Source organism: Sparus aurata, chromosome 10, assembly GCF_900880675.1.
Source record: "Sparus aurata chromosome 10, fSpaAur1.1, whole genome shotgun sequence".
Lineage (NCBI taxonomy): Eukaryota > Metazoa > Chordata > Actinopteri > Spariformes > Sparidae > Sparus > Sparus aurata.
The window spans coordinates 22,210,962-22,236,585 of NC_044196.1; the positions used below are offsets into that span (position 1 = coordinate 22,210,962).

Sequence of the window (25,624 nt, forward strand, 5' to 3'; positions counted from 1 at the left end):
TAAATGTAAAGAGAGACATACTTTAGCCATATATTTTCCTGATTTTTTTTGGTCCTTTGCCAATCACACCTATGATCAAGATGTGTCTCTGGTTTGATTTAGATGCACCGATTTTTGGTCTTGGAAATTCAATGAAAGGTTATGGAGAAGTCATTGAAAAGTCATGGAAAACTATTGCTGTATGTATGTAATGCCATTTTTGTCTTGGCATAATGAAAGGTACTTATAAAGTATTAAGTAAATAAGTAAATGCATTGTGCCACACTTACATGATTTATTTAGCCCATTAGGACTCTCAAGACTCTTGAGGCAGTTAATAAAGTCCACAGAGCATTTTTCTTATGATGACCCTGTGTTGTTAAAACAGCACCATGGGGCTTCTCCTGAAATACTTAATGGTTACTACACTATTGGTGTTTCCTCATGTTTCAGATAAACACTATCAGGACTGTGTCAGTAATGCGGCTTTCCTAATGTTTGGACAGCCCACACATATTGTGCACCAACGGCAGAGGGGAAAAGCTGCCAGAACCATGTGAAAGGCGATCCCCCATCGACTCTCTTGGCCCACATCTTGTTTTGTCTCTCTCCTTCCCTCCCTTCAATATGTTTTCTCTCATCCTCAGTGGGTGGTATCAGGGATTACATCATACACTGGAGATGATTTGAGTTGGTTTTCTGGTCAGCCACAACAAGAGCCTTTGTTTCTGGCTCATAAAGAGACTTAAGTGGTACATCAGGGCATTTGTCATTCCAGAGAAAGTGTAACCTTAACTCCTCTACACGTTCTGTTTTTTCTACAGTATGTGTCTAGTTTATAGTTTACTATGATCTTATTTGGTTATCAAAGATGGTTGCAGTTAACCTATCCACTTCAGGTTATCCATATGATAGGATTAACACAAACTGTAAATGATTTGATCATACATTTACATCTTTAGCCATTGCAAGTGGCTTTCTTTGTCAACCTTGTTATTTTCACTGCCCGGCCAAAAAAAACACACTAATGTTTTGTTGGACTGCCTTGAGCTTTGATTACGGCACGCATTTGCCGTGACATCGTTTTGATCAGCTTATGCAAGATCACAACATTTATTTCCATCCGGAGTTGCGTAAATTTTTGCTAATATTTTGTATTGATGTTGGAAGAGTTGCCACTGTGTAAAGTCTTATCCAGCACATCCCAATGATTGTCAATAGGGTTAAGGTCAGGACTTTGTGGGGGCTTATCCATGTGTGTAAAAGTTGTCTTGTGCTCCCTGAACCACTCTTTCACAATTAGAGCCTGCTGAATTGTGGCATTGTCATCTTGTAAAATGCCGGTTGGATTGGGGAAGAAAAAGTCCATTGATGGAGAGACCTGGTCATCCAGTACATTTTTTTGGGCACATAACATTGCTGAACCTAGACCTGACCAACTGAAGCAACCCCAGATCATAACACTGCTCACATCACTTCATCAGCCTCTACTTCTTACCCTGATGGCTCCATCACTCAATCTGGACTCATCAGACCACATTACCTTTTTCCATTGCTCCAGAGTCCAGTCTTTTTCCCCAATTTGTTTTACTGAGAAGTGGTTCTTTTAAGACTACACCACTGTTTAGTCCCAACCCCTTGAGTTGTGCACAAGTAAACGCTCTTACTTTCACTATTTAACATAACCGTGACTTCTCCTGTTGATTTTTGACCATTTGATTATACCAAATGTTTAAGTGATCTCCGATCACAATGATTCATGATTTTTTTTGTCCACATTTCTTCCTTGAAGATGATGGTTCACCATCATCCTTCCAGGTTTTAAAAAAAGCATGGGTAAGTGTTTAACCCAATTTTGGTACTTTAAGCAGTCTTCCTGGTGGTTTTACTTGATGCAGGCCAGAGTTTTGACACAAGAAAATGAAATGAAGAAATGCAAAGCTACTCAATGCAACAGTTGGGGTTAAAGAAATTTGCCAGCTGAAACATACTATTCACTGTAGTAATCATCCAGTGGAAATCTCTTACCTATGTGCATTGTTAAATCCAGGCTGTTAATTTTTGTTTTTTCCCAGGCAGTGTATTTAGAATATTAATTCAGTGGTTTAGTGTTGTATTCAGAGCTGAGCCAGTTAATTATTTAATTAGTCCACAGAGCAATGTGTATAGTGCTAAACAGTTGCCATTTTTTAGGCAAAAATACAAAGAACTTGTTCCAGCTTCTAGAATTTTAATATTTGATGGTTCAATATTTGATAAAAACAATATTTTAGGGTTATTAACTGTTAGTTTGATAAATGAAGCAGTTTGAATACATTAACTTGGACCCTGGAAAATTGACGATGAAAAAATCCTAGTTTTAACTAGGGCTGCACAATAAATGAAGCATAATGGAAATTACAATATGGCTAAGTGGAATATACAAATAGTAAGAAGCTGCAGTTATATGATGAAGGTAAAATGTTGACCATAACAGCATTATAATGAAGCACTGTACAAACTGAAAACTTACCCACACTCATCTCGCCGCTGTAGGGCTATTGGATCAACAACAGATGTTTTTGTCTCACATTATGTCAACGTGCATCCACAGGCACAAAGAGCTCAGACAGACCTCGAAAGCGAGAGCCGCCATGTTCCCTTTCTGAACTACAACCAAACTGTGTAAACGTGGCTGTGCTGGTAACACAAAGCAAGAATCTGTTACTACGCTGCCTAGATCTGGTGTTCTGCAAGTTTGAATATGGAGCAAAACATTTCTTATAATGATTAGGTTTTCTGCATGAGCTGATCAAGAACTCTTAGCTATTGAGTGACCCAATCAATATTTGATAGCCGTACAGCTATTCACTTGATGTCAGTTACGTTCCAGCCATTGTTGTTTTGAATCTCATTCACACAACACTCACAAACTCATTAAATTTCATTCTGTGTACCGTCATGCTGATTGTGGCGTGGTTTAAAACAGAAATAATCCCCCTTTCATCCCACCTCATGTCTCTCTCCCTCTTTTATTGTTTTGGCTGCATCACCAAACGTCTGCTTCCAGCTTCCACAGTTTTTGTCAACTGTTGGCTCCTGAACGGTCTTGGCAATTTTTTTTTCTTTCAGTCATGACTACTGCGGCTAGACTGTGCTCGGAGACCAGGGGAAATCTCCCCAAACAGATGGTCACTTTGCTCGCCAGTGCTGAACTGGGCACACAAACAGCAGGCTGATGCTGTAGTTCCACTGAAATTCGGGGATTTCGCTGGCGACTGGTGGCTCATGAAAACACCAGGAGAAATGGACCATGGACAGAGAGCACAAATTTAAGTGTATCAGTATTTCTCAAAGTAAATTGTTTAGCAGAGGTGGTAAGGGCCCCCAATCACCTTGTCTTTAAGCAGTTCAGCTCATTGACTGTGGCTGAAAGAACACATTAAATATAGATATTCTACTTAGGGATATGATTTTCCAAGGTATGATATTCATCACAATATGTATTGCTCTGCTGCCTGGTGATTACATTTGGCACATTTTGGCATTAAACAAACTTAAATAATATCTTCAATTGTATCTCAGCCTCATATCTTTCAGGCATAGAAAAGCGCTGGAAGTGGCTGGTAAATAAAAATCCAGTCCTGTCCAATTAGAGAATTGGGGGCAGGGTTATGATTGTTGATTAGAGCTTTACCTTACTACATCTGTAAAATGAGTCTGATGCAGCTTTGCAGGTTTTGTAAGTTGACGTTCAGGAACAACACCTCCTGTAAATCATTGCCTGGTTCACACTACACTATATTTTTGTCTGGTATGATGGTTATTTCATCAGATGAGGCCATTATAGAGTCATAAATTCTAGACATTAATAACTGCATGTTGGTCCTGGACCAATCATCACTTGCTAACTTTCAAGACATGTGTTCAAAAAGGCCAAATAAATCTGTATCACAGTTTTCCCTTGTGCCTTGTCTTTCATTTCGACTTTGAGATGCGGTGCTGGTTGTCGTCCGCTATGAAAAACTAGATGGGATTAAATAATCAATACCTGTGCCCAGCGGTGTTCACGACCCAAGCCTATGGGCTATATTTGGACAGCCGGGGAAAAAAGACCCCATGGAATTCCGTCTCTGCTATAATATGCATTGTCAGTGCAACAGTAGAGACTTAACAATAGTGATGCAAGGCCTGAATACACAGCTGTTGCTTTTAATGTAGCCTTTTTAGGATCACCTGAAACTGTGCCTGTCATGTAACTCCAAAGCTAAAAGGTTACTATTCAAATATACCAGTGTCAGTGGTCATGTCTCCATATGAAACACAGAAAAATTATTTTCTTTCCATTACATTTAAGTCCAGGAAAGATCACAGCAGCTGCAGTGAAAGATAATTGAGGTTGTGTCACACCACTGTTGAGATTAAACGCCTCCACTTGAAGATGACTCACTTCTATAAATTGACTCAATGAGGTAGAGAAGAGAATAAAATATGTATGTCTCTGTTCTGTAGTGTCTCGTCTGTCTGTGTGCATGAGTTTAACAGTTTTGTGTGTCAGAAAATTTGATTCACTAGTCTACTTTTTCGAAGTTGAAGTTGCAGGTCATGAAATGCAAATTAGTGCCACAGGTGACACCATGTTAAATAAATGAAACAAAGAAGAGCTATTACAGAGGAACTTGCAGACTTCAGTGACTTGAATGATTCCATTAAAATACACAAAAATACACAAAGACAATAATGTTCTGCAATGAAAGTTCCACCATTTTTAAAGCTGCTTTCAAATGGTCTGGAAGAACTAAATCAAAGCAAAAAGCCTCATTAACTGAATTTGCATGTGTATTATTTGAATGCATCTCTTGCCGATAATGTGTGATGCACATTATCTGAGGTCTGATTTATTTTATCACCGTTAAGTAGCAGACTGTCACCACCATTGACCATTTCCTCCTACATGCCTCAGTAACTGCTCACACACCTAATAATGAATGCCATTCAAGTTGTATTTAATTTAGACCTGTCTACCGTTTAAAATTTTAATTGCAATTAAACGCAATTAATCACACATTTTATTTGCTCTAAATGTACCTTAAAAATGTACCCAAGCCCAACAAGCAACAACAGATGAGCATACTGACCTGAATGTTAGGGTGTTTTCACATATAGTCCCCTTTAAGCGAACCAAACTCAGTCCTCTGTAAGTGGACCAAAAAGTGGACCAACAAAAAAAGAACTCAGTTCTTTTTGTGTTCACATTGTGAGTTTATTACAAAGAGGACCGGGTTCTCTTTCTGGTCCAGTCAGCTTTGATGGGGCCTCAGTCCCCTTTCTGTTCACACCTGGTCCTCTAGAGCTCTCAGACCCCCAATGCACTGAATTCTGGGTAGTTTTCACTTGGAACAAAATGTCTGCTGCCATGCTTGCCCTCCTGTGTTTTCTGGTTAGATTTGCGCATATTCATGGGGAAAATAGAGTTATCCAGATTACATATGTAAGGTGGCCGACAAGGGCAAACGCGCAGCAACGGCCAAACGTTGCAAATACATAAACGATGCAGAACCAAAGACACACAAAACACATGCAACAACAAAATGCTGCAAACAAAGAAACGATGCAGAACAAAAACGACACAAACCCCAATATAATATATCTAGTTTAAACAGATTTTTAATTTTTTTTTGCATAAGCAAAATGCTTCTTGTTAACACTAGAAGGGCCTGAACTCCAACACTACTAGAACGGCCATAAGCAGTCATTGTGACCGCTAGATATTAAACTCTATAATCTCTCATGTAAATACCCAACTGAGTGATGAATGCATTCATTGTTTCATGATATTTTTTTAAAAAACGAAATGACACCAATATGTACAATTTAACACGCTTAAATAACGCGTCAAAGAAATTAAGAGTCAAAGGCCTTAAGAGGAATTTGCATTATCACGTTAACTTTTGTTCAACAATGTTACTTTGTCCATTATTTTCTTGATTTATTATTAGTTGTTTGGCCTAATGAAATGTCAGAAAATATAGAAAAATGTCCATGAATGAAACATTTCCTAAAGCCATGTTACTTGTCTTGTTTTGTCCACAATACAAAGATATCTTTTCTTTAAAAAATGCTCAAACCAAACTGAATTGATAATTAAAATATGAACATAAAATATTAACCTCATCCATTATTTTGTTTCTTGTTTATGAATCTGATACCAAAAAAGCAAATAACAGTTTGTACCTATTCAAATAAGAAGTGTTCTTGCCAGGCTTCTGTGATCTAGCCATCATCTCTTGTTGAGTCGCCTGGAGCTAGTAGCATAAAACACCCAAATCTACAGGCCAAACAATCGGCCATTGAGGTGCTAAAATGGTCAAAGATGAGACCTGGACTTAGATTACGAGATGTGGAATTTCATTTCAATTCATCAGTACTAGCTGTCATCATGCTTGGCATGTTAATGATATGAAAGAACGACATGTAAAGCCTCTGCACACAGGACGTTTCAGGAGATGAGTGATGGCAGCTCCCAGGCCAAATGAAAGTGTGTGTGTGTGTGTGTGTGTGTGTGTGTGTGTGTGTGTGTGATCCAGGGTTTATAATCTTTGTCTTGTGTTCTGTCACTGCATCACAGCCAGTGAATCACACACCTCCTCCACACACTAAACCACTTTGGATTATGTCCTCTTGTGCTTTTGTTTTGTCTTGGTCATACATCTGTCAAAAAGCCCTGCAGGGCAAGAGTTGGGACAAATGACAGCTGGGAGTTACGAGGAAGAAGTGGTAGTCCCTTACTGAGTTTTCATCACAATTTAAACTGCTATCACTTAAGGTCCTCTACAGGGCTTTCAGATGTTTTCTTGTCATTAATTGAGGACAAAATGGATGGGTGTCATCGCTACATTGTCAAAGCTGTAAGTATTTTTGTCACAAGTGACAGAATTTCAGCTGAATTTTAATACAAAACTAAAGAGAAGTGAGGAAATTCTGAGCTCAGCAGACTGAGGAACATGAGTAAACAACAGCCAGGTTTAGATAGGACAACCTCCCTGTCCAAATGTCCACGTGTTATCACTTACTCATGTCCACAGTTACAGATAATAAAATAAATGTCCAGGATTTTTCTTCACACATATTTGACATGTTTGACACACATACACACTGGCAATGTGATCTCTTTCCACTTTAATCCCATAGACTCAATCAGATTAGAGAGCTTCTCTAATGAAAGTTTGGCATCAACCCGTGTGTGTGTGTGTGTGTGTCTGTGTGTGTGTGTGTCTGTGTGTGTGTCTGTGTCTGTGTGTGTGTCTGTGTGTGTGTGTGTGTGTGTCTGTGTCTGTGTGTGTGTCTGTGTGTGTCTGTGTGTCTGTGTCCTACAGTCTCTGTTGAACATTAACACAGACTTGAGGGACATTGCTATAAATTAAGCTCTTGACACCATGCATCTTTGAAAACTTGTTTTAACTAACTGGAGGGGAGTTGCAGTTTTAGGATTATGCCTTACCCTTACTGATACATTCTGTGAAAAGACACAGGGCCACAAGGATACCTGAGAGGGCTCAAAATTAGCTACTCAATTAAAGAGTGCAACAGATTCATTTGACCATCAGTGCACTCAATACTAACACTAACCATACATTTGAGGAGCTAATATCACTGCTACCAAGCAAAGTTGTTTTTGAGAAGGCACAAGCATCACACACATAAGGAACAGCAGACACGTCAAGGCTACTCCCATAGAACAGGAGCTCTCACCTGGAGAAATAAGGATATCAACAGCATAGCACAGCACACCCTGGTATACAAGAGAAGTGGGTGAAAAGCTTGTCCAACAGAGATCTCACCCAACCAGAGAAGGATGTCCTTGCCAAAGGACTGTTTTGAAATTTGAAGTAATTCCAGAGCAAATACTGGTGGTAGATCTCATCTCAAGGAGCACTGCTCAGACCCATCATCATCAGCGGCATCAACTCCATTACCAATAACATATCCAAGCACTTAGCCAGTATCCTAGCTACTTTGGCTTGTAACACTCAACACCGCATCAAAAACTCACAGGATTTTTGCCAGCAAGGTGGGAGAAAAAACACTGGACCCAGAAGAAACAATAGTTTCTTATGATGTCACCTCACTTATATGTGTGAGGTGAAATGTCTTCAAGCAACAGAAACACCCAGTTGCCTACGATACAGCACTTGGAATTAAGATTTATAATTTATTTATTTAATTTTAATAGACTTATTACTCACTTTTTTAGTCTTATTTTAAGACCTTAAATATCTCAAGCAATTTCTTTACAGCCATATAAGAAGATCAGACATGTATTATACACATCACTTGTCTCTTTTTAAAATATTTAGTTATGACTTGTAAGCCTTGGACAATTACTGCAAGCTAGACAGGCGTTATACTTACTGCAAGTTTGTAACAGAGTCCCCTTTGTGTGCAGCAGAGAGTTCAAGGCAACAGGTTGACTCATTAAACAAACTGTTTTCCTGGCCAGCAGTGACTCACGGTTGAAGCACAACCTCAGAGGCTGGTAAAATGTGGCAGTTCATACCCTGTTGAGGACAACCATTTTGGAGTGATATTGAATCTGATCCTCTGAACCTGCTGCCATCAAATATCAGTTTCTTTGAAAAGTTCTGCATGAATCCTGCCAGATGATTATTGCATTGATCATGCAATAAAAGCTGCATTAAAACATCCCCGTAGCTACACGCAGGGTGGTAAACATCCCTTTAAAGTCAAGGACAATGTGTTTTGGTGAGTCAAACGTCATTGGCTGTGAGGCAGAGTTTCTGCTAAACATAAAAATGTTTCATTTGGTAATTTAACAACCACTTGTCTAAAGATAAAGTGAAGAAGGTGACAAATGCTTTGATAAGGATAAAAACATTGGAACTTCAGCCATTTGTTCTGGGAAAATGGAAAGTGTTCACAAAAGAGGAAGGGAAGAAGGCAGGCTACCACTTCAGTGTCATCCAGACATGATGAAATGGCTGCAGTTGGTCGTGAAACATCTGTAAAAGGTGTCATTGCTTATGGTGACTAAGGGCCACCAATCACAGAGCGACGCATTTGGGTATTTGCTTTTGATTTTAGCATTATATAACTTTAACATTTGCAGTGTTGGAATATTTTTCCAGAGAGGGTTTAGTTTCCAATTATGGTTCCATAAAGCAGAACACTTCACCAGAAAAATTCTAATTAAATGTAAATTGTCAGACTGTGGTACTCTGTTGTGCAGGATTGATGATGATGATGACGACGATGACGATGATGATGATGATGATGATACAATATCAGCTGTGTAAATGAATTGAATGCCACCTGAAATAAATGTGTTCTTATAGCTGCACTGATCAGTATTTTATACTAACTATATATCTGATGACTGAGTAATATGCAAAGTGGTGATCATTTAGTGAAAATATTACCAACAATATAACCAAGTTCATTAGTAAGACTGGATTTTGGTTCGCCTGATGCTGCCAAATACCGACAGATTGTGCAGGAGCTCACTGTTGCCCTGATCCAGGTCTGGGAGGAGATCCCCCTGGACACCATCCACAGACTCATAAGAAGCATGCACAGATTTTGTCGGGGAGTGCAAACGGGGGGCTATACACACTACTGAGCCATATTTATGAGTTACCGTGATAAATGTTGGATGAGCCTGTGATTTCAAATTTTCCCCATTCCCTGATGAATTAGAAAACTAAAGAAGGGTTCATGTTATGAAATGGAGCATGTAATTGCTACCTCAGAGTACTACCCTTATGTGTTGCCGGCTCTGTGAGAAATAATTTTTAAATTTAAGTGTATCTGTGGTTGTTTTTTTTTTCATTCCAAGCTTACATAGGGAGGTCTGTTATGGTTCTGTTGCACATTTTCCTGAACACTTAGACGTAAATGAACCCAGTAAACCTGTCTTCTTAAAACTTTTAAGAAGACGTAATTGGTGAGTGATGATGCAAAATACTGTACACTTCAGGCGATTAAAAAGATGCTCCCGTAAAAACGTTTCATTCTGTTAGACGTAAGATGATATAAGATGTCATTTGTGAGACATAAATGCGGGGAGAGAAGGAGATGAAATAGAAAAATATCACAAAAGCTTGAAATGATGAGAGCAATAAAAGGGAAAAGGATGGAGTCGAAGTGAAAAGATGAAAGTGAGAGATGTGGAAGTGTGTGGGTGGCGATAAATAAAGGTCGCCAGCAGGGGATGTTCTCTGAGCCATATGTGCCTGGGGTTTGACTGACAGGGCAATGTGCTTGCCCTCTATAAACAGAAAACCCAACACAGATCAGGCAGGATTTGTGCAAACCCTAAGACAACATAGGTAGTGTATGCCACCATAAGGCTGAATAAGGTGCATTTATCGTAGCTCAAGCAAACGTAAAAAGCTTTAAGAGCTCTTTTAGAGGGCAGATTCTTGTTCTCTCCAGGCCTTTGGTGGTAACCTTAATCTCTTAAACCCTAGATGATTGCAGTACTAACTACTTGCCTGCAAGCATTATCCCCCTATATGTTTTGTGTGCACACATGTATTAATACGAGAGGAAAAACATTACTGTGGTGGTCACACCCAGTTTGCATGTTTGTACCTGCATTATCCACAGCAGTCAGACTGATTGCCCTAAAAAATGCAGACACGGCTAGAGTTCAGAACACATTTTGGTATAGATTGCTGCCATGGTGTAAAAACATCTTCCTTATACTGTACTCCAATGGAAAAAATATACATCTGTATCTCTGTAATAACAAATACAAAAATATCAGTTCTTACCAGTTAAATTGTTCACTTAGACTAGAGTGTATATATCATGAGTCATATTTCCAGCAACAATGCATATCACGTGTCAGTCAGTCTGTCCAAGGGCCACTTCAGCATTTCAGTACTACAAGAAGGCACAATATTTCTGAAAATGTTGTGTTATTTCTATCATTAACAGAATAATACTAACGTGCAAACTGTATTTTTAAACATTTTTTTTATCAGTTAGAGCAAAACTTTTTTCCATATCAAAAACTAATTTAAAGTAAACCTGCACTGAACTGCAAATGCAATACCTAAATACATGTGTACCCTCATTTTCTTCATACATGACAAAAAACAAAAATGCACACAGCAATTTTTATCCCTTTTTTTCAGCTGTTGGTGTACATTTTTTTTCCTTGTATCATAAATGACTTATTTAAGACTTTGACTGCACTAACAAATGAAAGTCCTGAATAGATTGATGCTTTATTTCTTGCCAGGCACTTGGCAGCACCTCTGCTCACACAGCTGAGCCACATTTGCCCTGATGGAGGTCACAGTTGAAACCCTAAGTACAGCTTCAGGGTGGTGATCAGTAAGCCTTAACCTGTATTTGGATTTATTACCGTTCATAATTGAGAACTGCTTCTAACCCAGATTTGTGCTTCCAATTAAAGGCACATTACCTAAATCAATACTGCGGACAGCTCTGGGAAGGATAGAGTGAGTTCTTTGAGGTTGTCCAGTCATGTCTGCTTTTCCTTGTGCCTCGCTGAATTTAGTTTTTAGCTCACAAAGTCAGCAACTCTTCACCTCAAATTTGTCATTAATATCCCACATAAACATGGCTAGTGCATTGTTGGTCCAGTCTGTAATTTCATAAAGCAACGCAGATTATGCAGTGAAACTATGGGCTTTGTTCCTAAACGTCACTTGATAACTCATTAATCTGCTCTGCCAATGTGGACTTCTCTTGCAACATGCGATCCTTCGGAAACGGCCCTTTGGTGAAAGGCTTTTCCACTTTGGCAGTTGATTCACTCACCACATAAATTGCTTCAACTGCAGCATCAGCGTTCTTCTTTGCTTTATGGAAAAGACCTTGTTGAGATGATAGTCCTCTTTAGTCATCATCGACTTTTCTTTTCGGTATGCAAAAAGATGTCTTTGGTTGTCACAGCCAAACAAGTACAACACCGAGCCGGCTTTCTTAGCAAAAACTGCACCAACATGTGCATCGCACTTGCCCTTTATTATTTTACAAAACGTATTTCATGTGACACAATATACGTAATAACATTGTTATTCATTTCAATTTCATAGGAAGGGGTCGTTTTAAATTGGTATGAACTAAAACAACTAAAACAATAATATTTTAAAAGTAATTTTGCCTGCTGGATTACATTATATACTGTGGCCGGGAGTTTGAGATCCGTGCACTACCGTCTCGCTGTACTACAGATAAATCTGGGAAATAAAATACTTTTTGAAGTAAACTGCTACATTTAGGTGTTCGAATTAATCAATATTATAGAAAACATCAAGATGTATATGTGCTGCCCTCTCCTGACATGCAATGTCTCTCACTAGTGGTGGATGTAATCTAAACCGATAGGAATTTTGAGTTTGCATTTTGACCCCTTGAGCTTGCTGTAGCTGCTTATTAGTGTAACAGCAGCATATTGAGCTAATAATGTGAACTGGGGGGTTATATTTTGATTTCCAAAGCATATTATATACTGTTCATACCTGTTAATATGAGCACACATATTTTTTTATATTAAATATATGAATTAAAATGTATCGTTTGTAAATATACTTTTATCTCAGTAGCGATGCTAACCACAGGTAATTTCAGTTTTGTGTTAGCATCAAGCTGATCTTAAAAATTGCTTCTTAAGTTCCAATATCAATATTTCTCAAACTGGAAAGTAAAGAATATGAAAGAATAAAATCAAGGCGACACAGAGAGTGAAAAGTCATGGGATTTTAAAATCTACCCTGGGGTTACTATTGTTGTTGTTGCTATTATTTGCATTATTATATTATGCTATCACTTTAGTTTTTAATGTGATAATATTGGAGTTAATTTTACATAAATCCCTAATGACATTGAATATTTATGGTGTTCATGATGGCAAGATGATGATGATGATGATGATGATGATGATGATATTATTATAAATGCAATCAATTGTTTCTTCTTCTTCTTCTTCTTCTTCTTATATTATTATTATTATTATCATTATTATTATTATTATTATTATTTACACACGTGTAATATATACTTGTTATACTCTTATTTGTTCCCACCATATCTCTCATATAGTATCTCTCATCTCACTTTGTTGCATCACTAAAAACAAACCAACAAAAAAAAAAATCTAACCTCATTATTGTCAATCATTTTCAACATTATAATTTTCTGTGTTTAGTGGTGGTATTGTAGAGTAATTCATTGCTGATGACATTGACACATCATGAGTCTGGGGAGAACCCTGCACTGTTTCAAGTTCCTTTTGAAATGAATTTTGGAGCAAATGGTGCTTGTATTTGTATATTTATGATATTATCATTTTGGATGGATGGGTAATACATTTAGTAAAATGATATCATGTTAACTGTTCTCTTGGTAGTTTTCTTTTAATTTACTGAAGGGTACCCAGAAGGAGTCTGTATAATGCGTTGTGCCACATTATAATATTGATATTTTATATTTTAAAGGAGCTATTTGGAAATCCCAGTCACCTGCTTCAAACAATTTTAATAATTATAATTTTGATTAGAGCAGATATATTTCCCTTTTTAAGTTAAGAGTATATAAAATTATAGAAATAAAAAAGAACAATACAAATGGTTGCATTCTTATAAGAACACAACACTCCACCTTCACCACCTTAAGCTGCATCATGAAACTGCAATTTGCATTTTGTTGTACATCCCTAAGTTGTAAAATGTTTAAACTTCTCGTCTTCAGCCCTAACCAATGCTGACTCAAGCGACATTTGTTTGACTACACACAGGTATTAAAAGTTCAAAATGTGTACCAATTTCCGTTTAAAAGAAAAACAAACTGCTCTAAAGATCAGAAGAATACTGATATACTGATGTCATATTGATGTGCAAACCCCTTATGTGACAGATTTAAATTCAACACATTTTAAGCAGAGAATAATTAACTCTTCAAAGACCAGCTTCAACATTTTACATTTGCTCCGAATTAAGCTCTGTAAAGAGTCAGCCTTAAACTAGAAAAGACTGCATAACAGTCTAATTTCTTGCTTAATCACATATATAAAGACATGTTGAAAGCCTGTGAGGAAACTTACAAATGAACAAGAACCCAGCTGGTCTGGCCGTCCTCCCCCTCCTCCTCTCTCTGTTGAACAGCTGGGTCTGTCTTGTTCCTGTTTACACTACATCAGCATCATCACATGAACAGTCTAAGCCATCAGCACCCATTTTGTTACTGCATTCTGGCTATTGGTATTGCAGCTGTTTGAAAGCAAAAATAGGCACACTTCAGAAACCACTGGCTTTTTGTACTTTATTTCAGTCTATATGAATGCCTTTAAGAAATCCTAATATAAGTGTGTGCTGATATCACCAGTGCTCTGAATATAAATTTAAAGATATTGCCCATAAAAGCTAGTCTTGGAGGAATCCTGCCACTGGTGTTAATCTCTGCAATTAAGCATTCACTCAGTCATTACTTAACCTCTTGAGTGCCTTTTTCATCCGAAGCATATCCTGCCACACTTCAGCTCATCAGAACTGACAGTTGATAGTGAGGATGGACCAAGTGTGTAGCACATGTCAGGAGGCTGGTCTGTCAGATGTGGCATTCTGATGGATGTCGCACTGAGTGCTTATGACAGTGTCAGAATTTCTGCAGCAGTTTCCTCTGGTGGGACCACCTGCCTGTCCACACACTCACTTGTCATATCAACCCCCACCACAGCTTGAATGGACGGTAGGAAAGTGTGCCTGGGGTGCCTACAGTAAAAGCCACTTGGACGGAAAACATAAAGCTTAGCATACTGTAGTCTGCTGTTCCTCTAGTATGACAGGGTATTTCTTTAGCAAGTCCCAAGGCATCTTTCTGCTTGAAAGTTCTTTCATCAAAACTAGGGATGTCCCGAGCCGATCTGCAGGATCGGGAGCCCATCCATTGATTGGGATCGGCAATTTTTAACATGGACCCAAGCCCGATTTTTTTATTATTAATTTTTTTGTTACGTCAGAGCACAATTTGTGGCAGAACGTAACTCTGGCAAACCTGTGGATAAAAAGTCTGCAGTGTGGAAATATTTTAAATTGGAAAGTGAAAGCAGTCCAGCGACAACATGTAACATCTGCAATACCATTTCGTGAGTGGGTAACAGAAGAGCTGCATTTAATACTACACATTTGATACGACAAATACTCACACAACGAGTTAGGGCTGGGAGATGTATCGAATATACTCAAAGTCTCGCGGCTTGTTCTCTGTGGGATGTAGAAAATGACTATACCGTGAATATTTGAGTATACAGTCAATTGACACGCAGTTGCTTTTAGTCGCGGGCATTGAACTACAGGTTTTTCTCACTCTTTCTCATCTTCCCGTACAGAGGGATAAAACAAGCTAGTTACGTACATCACATTCTGTCGTGCGTGCAACGTCATGCGCCCGGCAGCATGTAGCAGCAGAGATCTCAGGTAGTGGCAGCAGCAGGTGCTATGAAAAATGGAGGGAGAATTAATTCTCAAGAAAAACAACGCAGGATCCATCATCTGGCGGTGGTTTGGCATTATACGCAAAACTTATAATTTGAAATGTTATGAGTCACATCATGCACAAAAAGGCACTTTATTTTATTTATTTGTTTAAATATTGTACTGGCATTATGCACAAAATGTGCACTTTAATTTAGCGTTATTTTGATACATCATATTAGTTGCATCATGCATAAAAGGCACTTTATTTGTTTTGAAATTACATGTTTTTGCCACTGCTTAATAACTGTTTAATAAATACAGTGTTGATAAATTTGTTTAGTTGTGATTTTACCGTTTGGCATGAATGTTTAAAATCAGCATACATTAATGCAGTATGAACAATGTTTTAATGTAGACACATAGAATCATCGTACTGGCATGATTGTATGCATCAAAGTGTTAATTCACGGCTAAGGGAAAATATCGAGATATATATCGTGTATCGTGACATGGCCTGAAAATATCGGGATATTAGTAAAAGGCCATATCGCCCAGCCCTACAACGAGTTCACTCAAGCAACACAGACAAAGGCAACGAAGCAACAAACAATCGTGGATACTCTCAAAAGGAAAGAGAAATATCGATTGAGACAGCGACATGGCCCAAAATATTACAGAGTTAATTGAATTCATTGCTCTGGATAACTACCTCATCTCTTTGGTAGAGGATCAGGGTTTTCTTTGTCACTTGGAGTTCTTGAATCCCCGGCATGCCCTATCATCTCTGCATTACATTGCACTGAATCAACTTTTGAGTTACAACATGCCAGTATACGCACTAGTTTTGTGGGTCTCATACAGCAGAGCATGTCAAACAGGCAATCGAGGAAATGCTGAACGCATGTGAAATGACAAGCAATGGGTCGATGTCATTTTACATGACAACGTAAGGAATATGAAAAAAGCCATGGATGATATGGAGGTACCAAGTGTGGGCTGCGTCTCACACACACTTCCACACTTGAGCTGGCTGTACATAAGGGTCTGCTGTCACAGTGCAGCGTCACAGACTCACCTGCTAACGCAAGTTAGGTGGTAGGCCAATGTTACAAATATGCAGAATAAGAAAGAGCCATATGAAAGTGCATTTTTTGTTTCAACAAAATAAAATAAAAACCTATTAAGGAACAGCTTGGATGCAGGTACTTTTTTTCTGAATGCCAGCTGTATAATCAAGGAAATTATTAGTTAAGGCTAAGTATCAGATCGGGACTCGGTATTGGCATTTACGGAATATTAAAGGACTCGGATCGGGGTGAAAAAAAACCTGATTAGGGATGTCCCAATCAAAACCTTGATTGTCATGTCTGTCAAAGTGTGAGTAGCCATTTGAAGGGGGTTTATTTCTGGGAAGTTTTTTGTGACTGGCTTTGGGCCTTTTAACTTGCAGACTTTCATTTACAGACTCAGCATTTTAAACCTAACGATAGTCATATTAAAACACCAGTACATTTGAAAAAAATAAATAGAATGCAGTAAAAAGTTTATATATAATATGTGTGTATGTGTTTTTTTTGTTTTTTCTTTCAATTAAAAAGAGGTGCAGATGTATGTACATAGGTTAATTCATAACAGAAGACATTGGAAAGAAAAGTGAACCTTTTTTTCAGAGAAATATAGTATCCATTGAAAACTAACGACAAATGTACTATGGCTACAACCATTTCCCGTTGGCTCAGAGGAAGAAACTACGTGGGTTTCCTTGATAAATCAATGCTGCACAGCATAATAGTGTAATCATGTTCACTGCAGAGCCACAGAAAGCCCCAACAAGACATCTATGATGCCACTGAAAAACTGAATTATAAAGCATTTGGATAGGATTAGCGGTTCAAAGGTTATTAAACATGCTACTGCAGTGGCTATTTTTAGCTACCAGTTGCTGTTTAGGTCTTCGAGGGTTAACCATATTTTTTCTCCCTGATTCGAACCTCTGAACAGAAAGTTGGATCGAGCACTAGTTTGCTCAGTGCACGAGGCATTGCTCAGATTTGAGAAGTGTTCAGGTTATTATGATCTTTATTTTTTGTGTTGTACGTTTCTAAAACAAAGGAATTTTAAAGGTGAGAACAGGAAATGAGAAGGGCAGTAAGAAAAGATGGTGTGGTCCACCAGGGGGGTTTGCTGCCCTTCTGTTTTTCTTTCTTTCTTTTGTATCGCATTCACACTCTCAGCCTCTTGGCACAGAACTCCATTACTCACCTCTTACTTTAACAGCAGGTACAAATTGTGAGAAATGGCAGACTTTTTTATTTTACAAACAAGAAGTTCTTTACTCTTTCTTTAGGTTTAAATGAGGGGGGCACATTGAGGGATTATTTATGAAGTGACTGAACCTGCGGGCACTGCATGTGGAACCAGATGTGCTGCTTTACAGTACTATGGAGGCAGCTGATCTGATCAGTCGGCAACATTGAAAATAGCTGCTGTCCTCGTTTTCATCGGCCTGATCACAAACTCATCTGGGTTTTCTAAATGGGCCAACTCCAGAGTGAATCACATTCAAGTCTTTGAGTTCTGATTGAGAGACATCTTTGCTTTTTGGGCTCTGGTGGAGTAGAGTGGGCTGTGGGTGATAAAGCCTAGAATCTTTGTTTGAGGACTTCATCAAATGTGCAAATGTAAATTTAGGTCTTAAGCCATACACATTCAACCACTGAAGGAAAAAGGATTTTGATCTATCAGTGCTTTCAGTTGAGCACCATTCATCTAATACACACCTGTTGTAGCTTTAGTTATTTGTAGTACTGAAGGAATTACAGTAAGTGAAGATGGGGAACAAGTCGTAGTCAAATAAGTACTAAAAAAACTGAACCAAACCTACTGTTTCAGTTTCAGACCTATTTTAAGTCAACTTCTATTTTCTTAAAGTAGGAAATGGTCTTATACCGTTTTGCATCAACAAAGCGGCCATGCTGAAAACCATCAGTGACAAAAATGTTCCAAATTTCTGTCTGCCTTTTTCCTCAAAGATTATTCATGACTGCTGGCATATCATCTTAATTACTTCTAAATCTAGTCATCCTTTCTGCCCTTTTTCTTGAAGAAATTTGTGGGAAAAAAGTACACCTAACCATCATTCTTCCTTATTTTGCTCCTGATTTATTTCCATATAAAAGGGATTTATTTTTTTGATTAAATTAGAGCACTGGATATACTAACCGATAGATCACCAGTGTTATTATATATTATTCATATATTAATTCATATTAATATTTTATTTCAAGTCATACAATGTTGATGAGTAACAAGAAATTGAATACTAGAAATACAAATAAAGACATGGTCTTGTTTATTTGACAAAAGATGTATCGAAATTATATGTTTTAAATACAAACAGTCAAACCTGAACAGTGAAATATAGACAAATAGACTGGCAAAACTTTTATCTAAATCAGTAACTTTCTGAGCAACAAAAATGCAAATACCATTTCAGCAATTGTCCATTTTTAATAGTAAAGTATTGAGGTTCATTACCCAGTTCTATGCAAATCTGTTCACTTTGGCTGTGAAGTAATTATCACTTACAATGATCATAAAATTAAAGTATAAGAGTATACATCTAATTCTCAGTCAAGAAGCTCCACATATAGCATGAATATACAGCAAACTGACAGTCAAGACAAATTGAAAAGATCAGCTGGCTGTGGTTGCAGTGCGGCTGGAGATGGTAAGTGAGCACCACTCAGGCTGTAAATCCTGTTATGTCACAGATTAGCAGCGTGCCATCCAGCTCATGGAAAGGATGATGTGGAGAAGGGAGACAAGTTCATGTTGACCTGGTGACCATAAGGATTACAGCTCCTGTAAAAGCACATCCCATTGGTCTGATTAGGATTAGAGACTTGTAAAGTGAGGTGTGATTGGAGATGGTGTGATCATATCTGGTTGGAACCAAAACGGGATTACAAGAGCAGAAGTCTGTCCCATTGGTGCTGTTGACATTACACACAGTTTATTGGAGAACCAAATGTTAAATCTACACGGCAGAATTTTTGATTGGTCTGTCACTAGAGGTTTATGATTTGTAAAGTCAGTTGACCATTTCTAATTTCTTGCCTGTTATGCATTAATATGAACATAAGAATATACAGTTCAGTAAGAATGATAAGGTGTTGTAGAAGTTGCCTACTTTTTACAGTGGAGACTTTGCATAGGGAACAGGAGACGCAGCCAAATATACAAACAGGGAAACGGAGGAAACAGAACTATTGAAGTGATGTTTAGCTACTGTAGCAGCCTATGTAGCAGCCACTGTAGCAACCCCTCCAACTTCACATGTGTACATAGACACATGCTCATACTGTGCCATTTCTTCCTTCCCCTCTTTTCTTTTCAGTCTGCCCTACACCCATCATTTGCACAGCTCCCCCTGGTTGATACATGACAGCACTACAGACCTATATTAATTTAAATGGTCTCAGAAATATTATAATGAAAACTTGTTAAAGTGTTTTCATAGGGGAACAAACATACAGTAGAGCGCAACCCATAATAAATGTAAAAGAAGAGAAATTATATTGTTGGTTCCTGGCGCAACAAATGTCACATCAACACAAAGTTAATCAGTCCTATTTGATTGTGCAAATACATTTTGTCAGGTTTTCAAGCTATGCCAAAATCATAGTCACTGAAACCAATCCACATCCTTTGAGAAACTACTGGCAACTATGATCAGTTTAGTTATGAAAACCAGTGAGAGACATCCCTGTTTGTTTGAAAGCTAAAATGGCGGCTCCTCAAGAGTAAAGTGTAGCTGTTGCTATAGCATCAATTATATCAGAACCAGACAGTATATTTCCTTTAAAGAACAGCAAAGAGTGGCATTAAAGGCTTTTCTTGTTCTTCTCCACTGGGTTTGAGGAGAGTTTGATTTACCAACTGGCGCCACTGGTGGCAGCGTTCTTGTACTGTTGGTCTGACTGGTTGAAGTTCGTAATGCAGTTGATAATCACTGATGGCATGGCTACACATTTGTCATATCACAGTATTAATAGTATCATGAGATGTTGATTTATTTTCATCACCGTTCATTTTTTTTTCAAAAGAATGGGAGTAGATCTAGGTAGTGCGGAATGGGCTTGATTATTATTATTATATACCCCGAAACACTAAAATGTGTACTATAGATTGTATCAAATTTTTATGAATATCATTACTTAAAAATTGATGCAGGATCATAATGTTTTTTTAAAGCAGAATAGCCCACCCTGTTGTTGTGCATGTTATCCACATGTGAGCTTCAACTAACACCTCATCTATAACTACGTCTGAGTGTTTTGTGATAAAGCTGACCTGTGTTCATTTGTGAATAATTCTTACTTCTGTCAAACTTGGTGCCACTTAAATCTGGACGTTTTTGGTGAATGTGGTAATGCACTGAAAGGTTTTCATGCTAAATGCTTTTATCCGATTTTATCTGGGGAACAGATTAACATGTTGAAGTCTTTGTTTACATTTCCAATATGTTGTCCTCAGGTGTGGTGAGTTTCTCTTGTGTTACCATGGCGATCCTGGTATTCTCACAATACCATTTACCTGTCCTCGTACCCTGCCAGTCTGAACTGATATAGGAAGAGCGGTACCGAGTACTGGACTGAAGTTACATTTTGGGGGTCATCAAAGGGGAGGAATGCATCATTAAGATATGTCAACATATTGGACCGTCATGCAGAAATTACAAACACTTTAACTAGCCAGCTATGAGACATCAGAAAACTAGTAAAGATTGCTTATGTTTATTATAGAAGGATCAGCTGATAAGTTGGGTGAACTCTTATAGTCCTCAAAACACAGCAAAACAGCATCTCTTTAACAATTAAAATAGACTGGGACTTGTTTTAAGCCAGCAAAGTCTTATGTCTTGCTAATCCTCTTCGTCAGTCCTTTGTTTTTTTTCACCTTCTGAATACCTTTAACCTTGGAAAGGAACTGCAACTCTATCACACATCATTCTTTTTCTTCTTCAGTTGTAAAGTGACTATATAAAAGCATACAATCTTTAATATAACAGGGAATTTGACTATTGCCACATTGCAACCTCACCGCACCGGTTTGACCAGCTAACACTGAAACTGAATAGGCAGTAATGCAGGACATGTGCCAGGGGTTTCTTTCTGTTAATCTGTTGGCTACAGTATGCAGTAATGTGTTATGGCTGTTAGTTTTACAGCTCATCTGTTACGGCAGGAGAGAAAATTGAATGGTGTTTAATATGTGAAATCTCTATAGAGACGCCTGAAGAATTTCATGAGGCCTCAAAAGACACATGTGACAGATGTGTTGTTTTTGTCTCTACAGATCACCAGAAGCTGGAGCGAGAGGCCAGGATCTGCCGCCTGCTTAAGCATCCCAACATTGGTAACTAGGGTTCCCGTTATAGGCACTGTGTGTCTGTCTTTCCTCGTCTGATAATGTCACAATGAGAGTTACATTTAATATATGTGTTTCAAAACATACAAAGTTTAGCCTGAAGATGGTTTTGTGGAATATCTATTCAAAATCTATGCTGTTCACTGGATTCACATTTCCCTCGTAAGTGCTTCAGCTTCACCATACACAGAAATATATTATTTTACTCACACATAAAAACACGTCGTCACTTTTGCCTCAAAGTAACACATGCCAGTTTCTTTGCTCAGGCGCTCCATCACATAGGGGAAAAAACATGTATCAAGGGAAATGGGGAGAACATCATTTACATTTATGAATTCTGATGAAGTGTGCCCTATTCTCTTAGGTTTGCTATGGCAACGGTGGCATATTAAAGTGCTGCAGCAGGTAGCTCCTCCAAATTATACTTTTTTTTTTGGCTTTGTTGGTGGACATGTACTGCCTATGGCAGAAATACTGTCACTATCCCTGGAGAAAAAAGCAGGGGTTTTGTGCTAAGAGCAGCAGACTTTGAGACCATTACGTCCCACGGAGTCTTTCAACCATCCAACCTTGATTGGATGGTTGGGGAGGAAGAGAGTTGGAATAAGAGCCATGCTAAATTACTTGGTTTAAGGTTGCTCCTGGCTAATGTCCTGTCACAAGAAAGGGAAATGGACAAAATTTGACTCAGGCTGGAAATCAATGTGAAATCAGAGACTGTTGTGCCCAAAGAGACTTGCCTCTACCACAACATCTCAGATCAAGATGTTGCACTCAACGAGCTGATGATGGTTTGAGCCAATGGAGCGCAGGACTACACTGGGTAGAGGCGAGGTGGACTAACATTGATGTTTGGTAGTCACACACAGTATGACAAAGCTACACAAACAAACTGAAGTATGAGTGTGTGTCAGGGAAACAGTTGTAGGCTGCAGTGAACAGGTGGTGTTTGAGGAGTTTTTTTAAACATGTCCAGAGATGAAGTGTTATGGATCTCAGCAGGGAGAGCATTCCAGAGGGTGAGGGCTGCGACCCTGAAGACTCTGAGGACCAGAGGTTCTGGGATGGTGTGTAAGGGTGAAGGAGGTCGTAGAGTTATTGAGGGGCAAGGACATGATGTGATTTGTAGGTGAGAAGGATTTTTTTAGAGCGGGAGGTTGTGGAGACATGGATTAGAATTTCTGCCACAGAGTTGGAGAGCGATGGCTGGAGCGATGGCTGGAGTCTGGTAATTAGACCTGGCACCCGTCTGCATCAAGAAGGAGATCTCCAGCCTTCCAGAGCAGCACCTTGGTGGCCACAACCAGAGCTGTTTGTTTGCTGTTGAGTGTAAGTAGGTTTGTTGACATCCAGGCTTTGATGTCATGCAGGCAGTTGACCAAGTATTGGGGGGAGCTGAGTGGATGGTTTGGTTCCGAGTTAGAGCTGTGTATCATTCAGTACATTTACATGCACAGCTTAGTCAGATTACAGCCATAGCTCGACTATGCTACTCAATCAGACAACTGCAATTGTCCGAGTATACATGCCGGGGAGAAAATAGGATTATTGGCCCAAGCATGTCATACCCCGGTACGATAGGTGGCACTGTAACCATTTCAACTAGTCGTTACAAGGCAATCTCCGGCTGACCTCTTTACATCACCAGCAACAACAAACTACCTCGGCATTTGAGAAAGATGGCATACGACAAGCGAGACGAAGCTACATCTTTGTTCGTTTTGTATATCGTGTACATGATAATAACACAAGCTAGATGCACATTGGCGCTCTTTCTTGCGGTGATTTCGGAGGAAAGACACCGGCGCCGCCGTCCTTTTACTTCCGGCTCATGGCCACGGGAAAGAAATCTCATGCCTGGAAGGGAGGGGACTGTGGTACCAGGAGTTGGCGATGGAAAGTGTCAACTTTGGCCTGGAAGAAATCAAGGAAAGGAAAGGAAGGGTCATTGGGGTCAAGGAAGGGTCATTAGGGCAGAGTAGGGGGTTAATGGTTGAGAACAACATTCTGGTTGGTTTTGCTGTTTTTTCAGAGTGTGAAGTATCATTGTGTCTTGGTTTTAGAGAGCGGTTTTAGAGAGATCTCACATGATCTTTTTAGGTCTCCAGGTGGCTGACTAGAGGCCTTTATGGAGCAGGGACGCACCATGGAGCTGGACGGGTGAAGGAAACAGCGTTTTTTCATGTGGAAAGAGCAGTGTTGTAGTGGGCTGTCAGGGCGTCCATTGCAGTCTTGAGAGGTTTAGAGGCTAGGTGGTTGGTTAACAAATTTGTGAGGCAAAGTTACAGAAATCATCGGACACAGCCCCCTCTATCAGTTCCTAATCCTAATCTGTATTTTTGAAGATGTTCAACCATTTGACAAGCAACACTGATAAAGCATACTTGCAGCTTTAGACCCCCAGCATACATATCCTAACCTTAACTCTAATAACTTTTTTTTGTGGATACACACCATACCCTAATCCTCACCCTAGCCTTGATCAATAATTAAGTACCTTTTTACTTGGCTAGGTCCAGTTTTTTGTCTCCAAATGGGAAGTACATCCCAAAGTATGTGCACAAACAGATACATGTCTCATAACCTGAATAATACATGTAAATGCTTGCCAGAGAGTGTAGATATCCTTAACATAAAGGTAAACCAACAGGTTCAGCCTATAGCCATTTTGTTGTGCTTAGTATAGTTTGTGTAATGGCTATGTCTACAAATAGAGCACATCTGCATACATGGCCCCCTTCCCTCCTATCCCACACATACACACATGCACATACACACCACCCCCTCTCCCCTCCCTCCTTGCTTTGGGGGCCACAAAGGCTAAGAAACTGTAATTACCACCTCAACAATGACTTTGACACACAGTGAAAACTGGCATTTATTGTTGTCTGGCCCCTTTTTCTTTAGTGAAAATGAGGAGTGGAGGGTTGGGAGCAACACACGATTGCAGGATAGGGGGTTATTTGGTTTGCTACTTCTCCTGGAATCAGAAATGGACCAACCTACATGCCACTGAATATATATATATATAGAGATAGAGATAGATAGATAGATAGATAGATAGATAGATAGATAGATAGATAGATAGATAGATAGACCACATAAAATAACATGGAGAGAGGAAACACTGGCAAGAAGATAAACTTTTCCGAGATGGAGATCGGCATCCTGGCAGCGCAGGCACATCAAAGGCACTCCGTTCACTAATGCAATGTTGTGCAAAACTGAACAGGCCAAAATAATAGCGCACACTTTCTCTGGGGTATACAGCAGCGTTCCCCCTGCTGGTCCGAGATGGAGCCCCCTGCCCTTCAGCAACCCAAAGCAGCACTCCACTGTGACCCGTGTACATGTGTGCGCACTATTGAATCTGCGTTTCTGCTCTGTAGTAGGGTTTGCCAGCGGGGTTATTAGGTATTCCGTTAATTAGTTGTTGTATTTTATTTTACAAAAAGTGGTATCAATAAAAACTTGGGCTTTTTTTAATTTAAATTTTAAAATTTTGTTTTATCCGTTTTTAAGAATCCGTTTTGATCTGTTCTAAATATGTGACTGCTTATGCTTAATGACAGCTGAGGTTTGTTTGATAATTATTTTCAGACTCGGCCAGATTTTGCTGTGCTACACCGCAAATCCACAGACTCAGATTTGCGTACATGAGCTTAGACCTCACGTGAGATCTGATCGTAGCTTCCGCTCACGCTCTAATTGATAAATGCCGAAGCTTGCATGGAAATGGTCGTACGCACGGTTTTCTGCCGTAC

General features: G+C 39.0%; 1 protein-coding gene across 27 annotated transcripts in view; it reads left to right on the top strand.

Moving 5' to 3' along the window:
- camk2d1 (calcium/calmodulin-dependent protein kinase (CaM kinase) II delta 1) overlaps positions 1-25,624 on the top strand; it is a 90,994-nt gene that overhangs the window by 14,696 nt on the left and 50,674 nt on the right. For all 27 annotated transcript variants that reach the window (XM_030429684.1, XM_030429682.1, XM_030429688.1 and 24 more), the window contains exon 3: positions 21,786-21,845. In XM_030429684.1, coding sequence (XP_030285544.1) covers positions 21,786-21,845 — 60 coding nt within the window. The remainder of the gene's footprint in view (positions 1-21,785; positions 21,846-25,624) is intronic.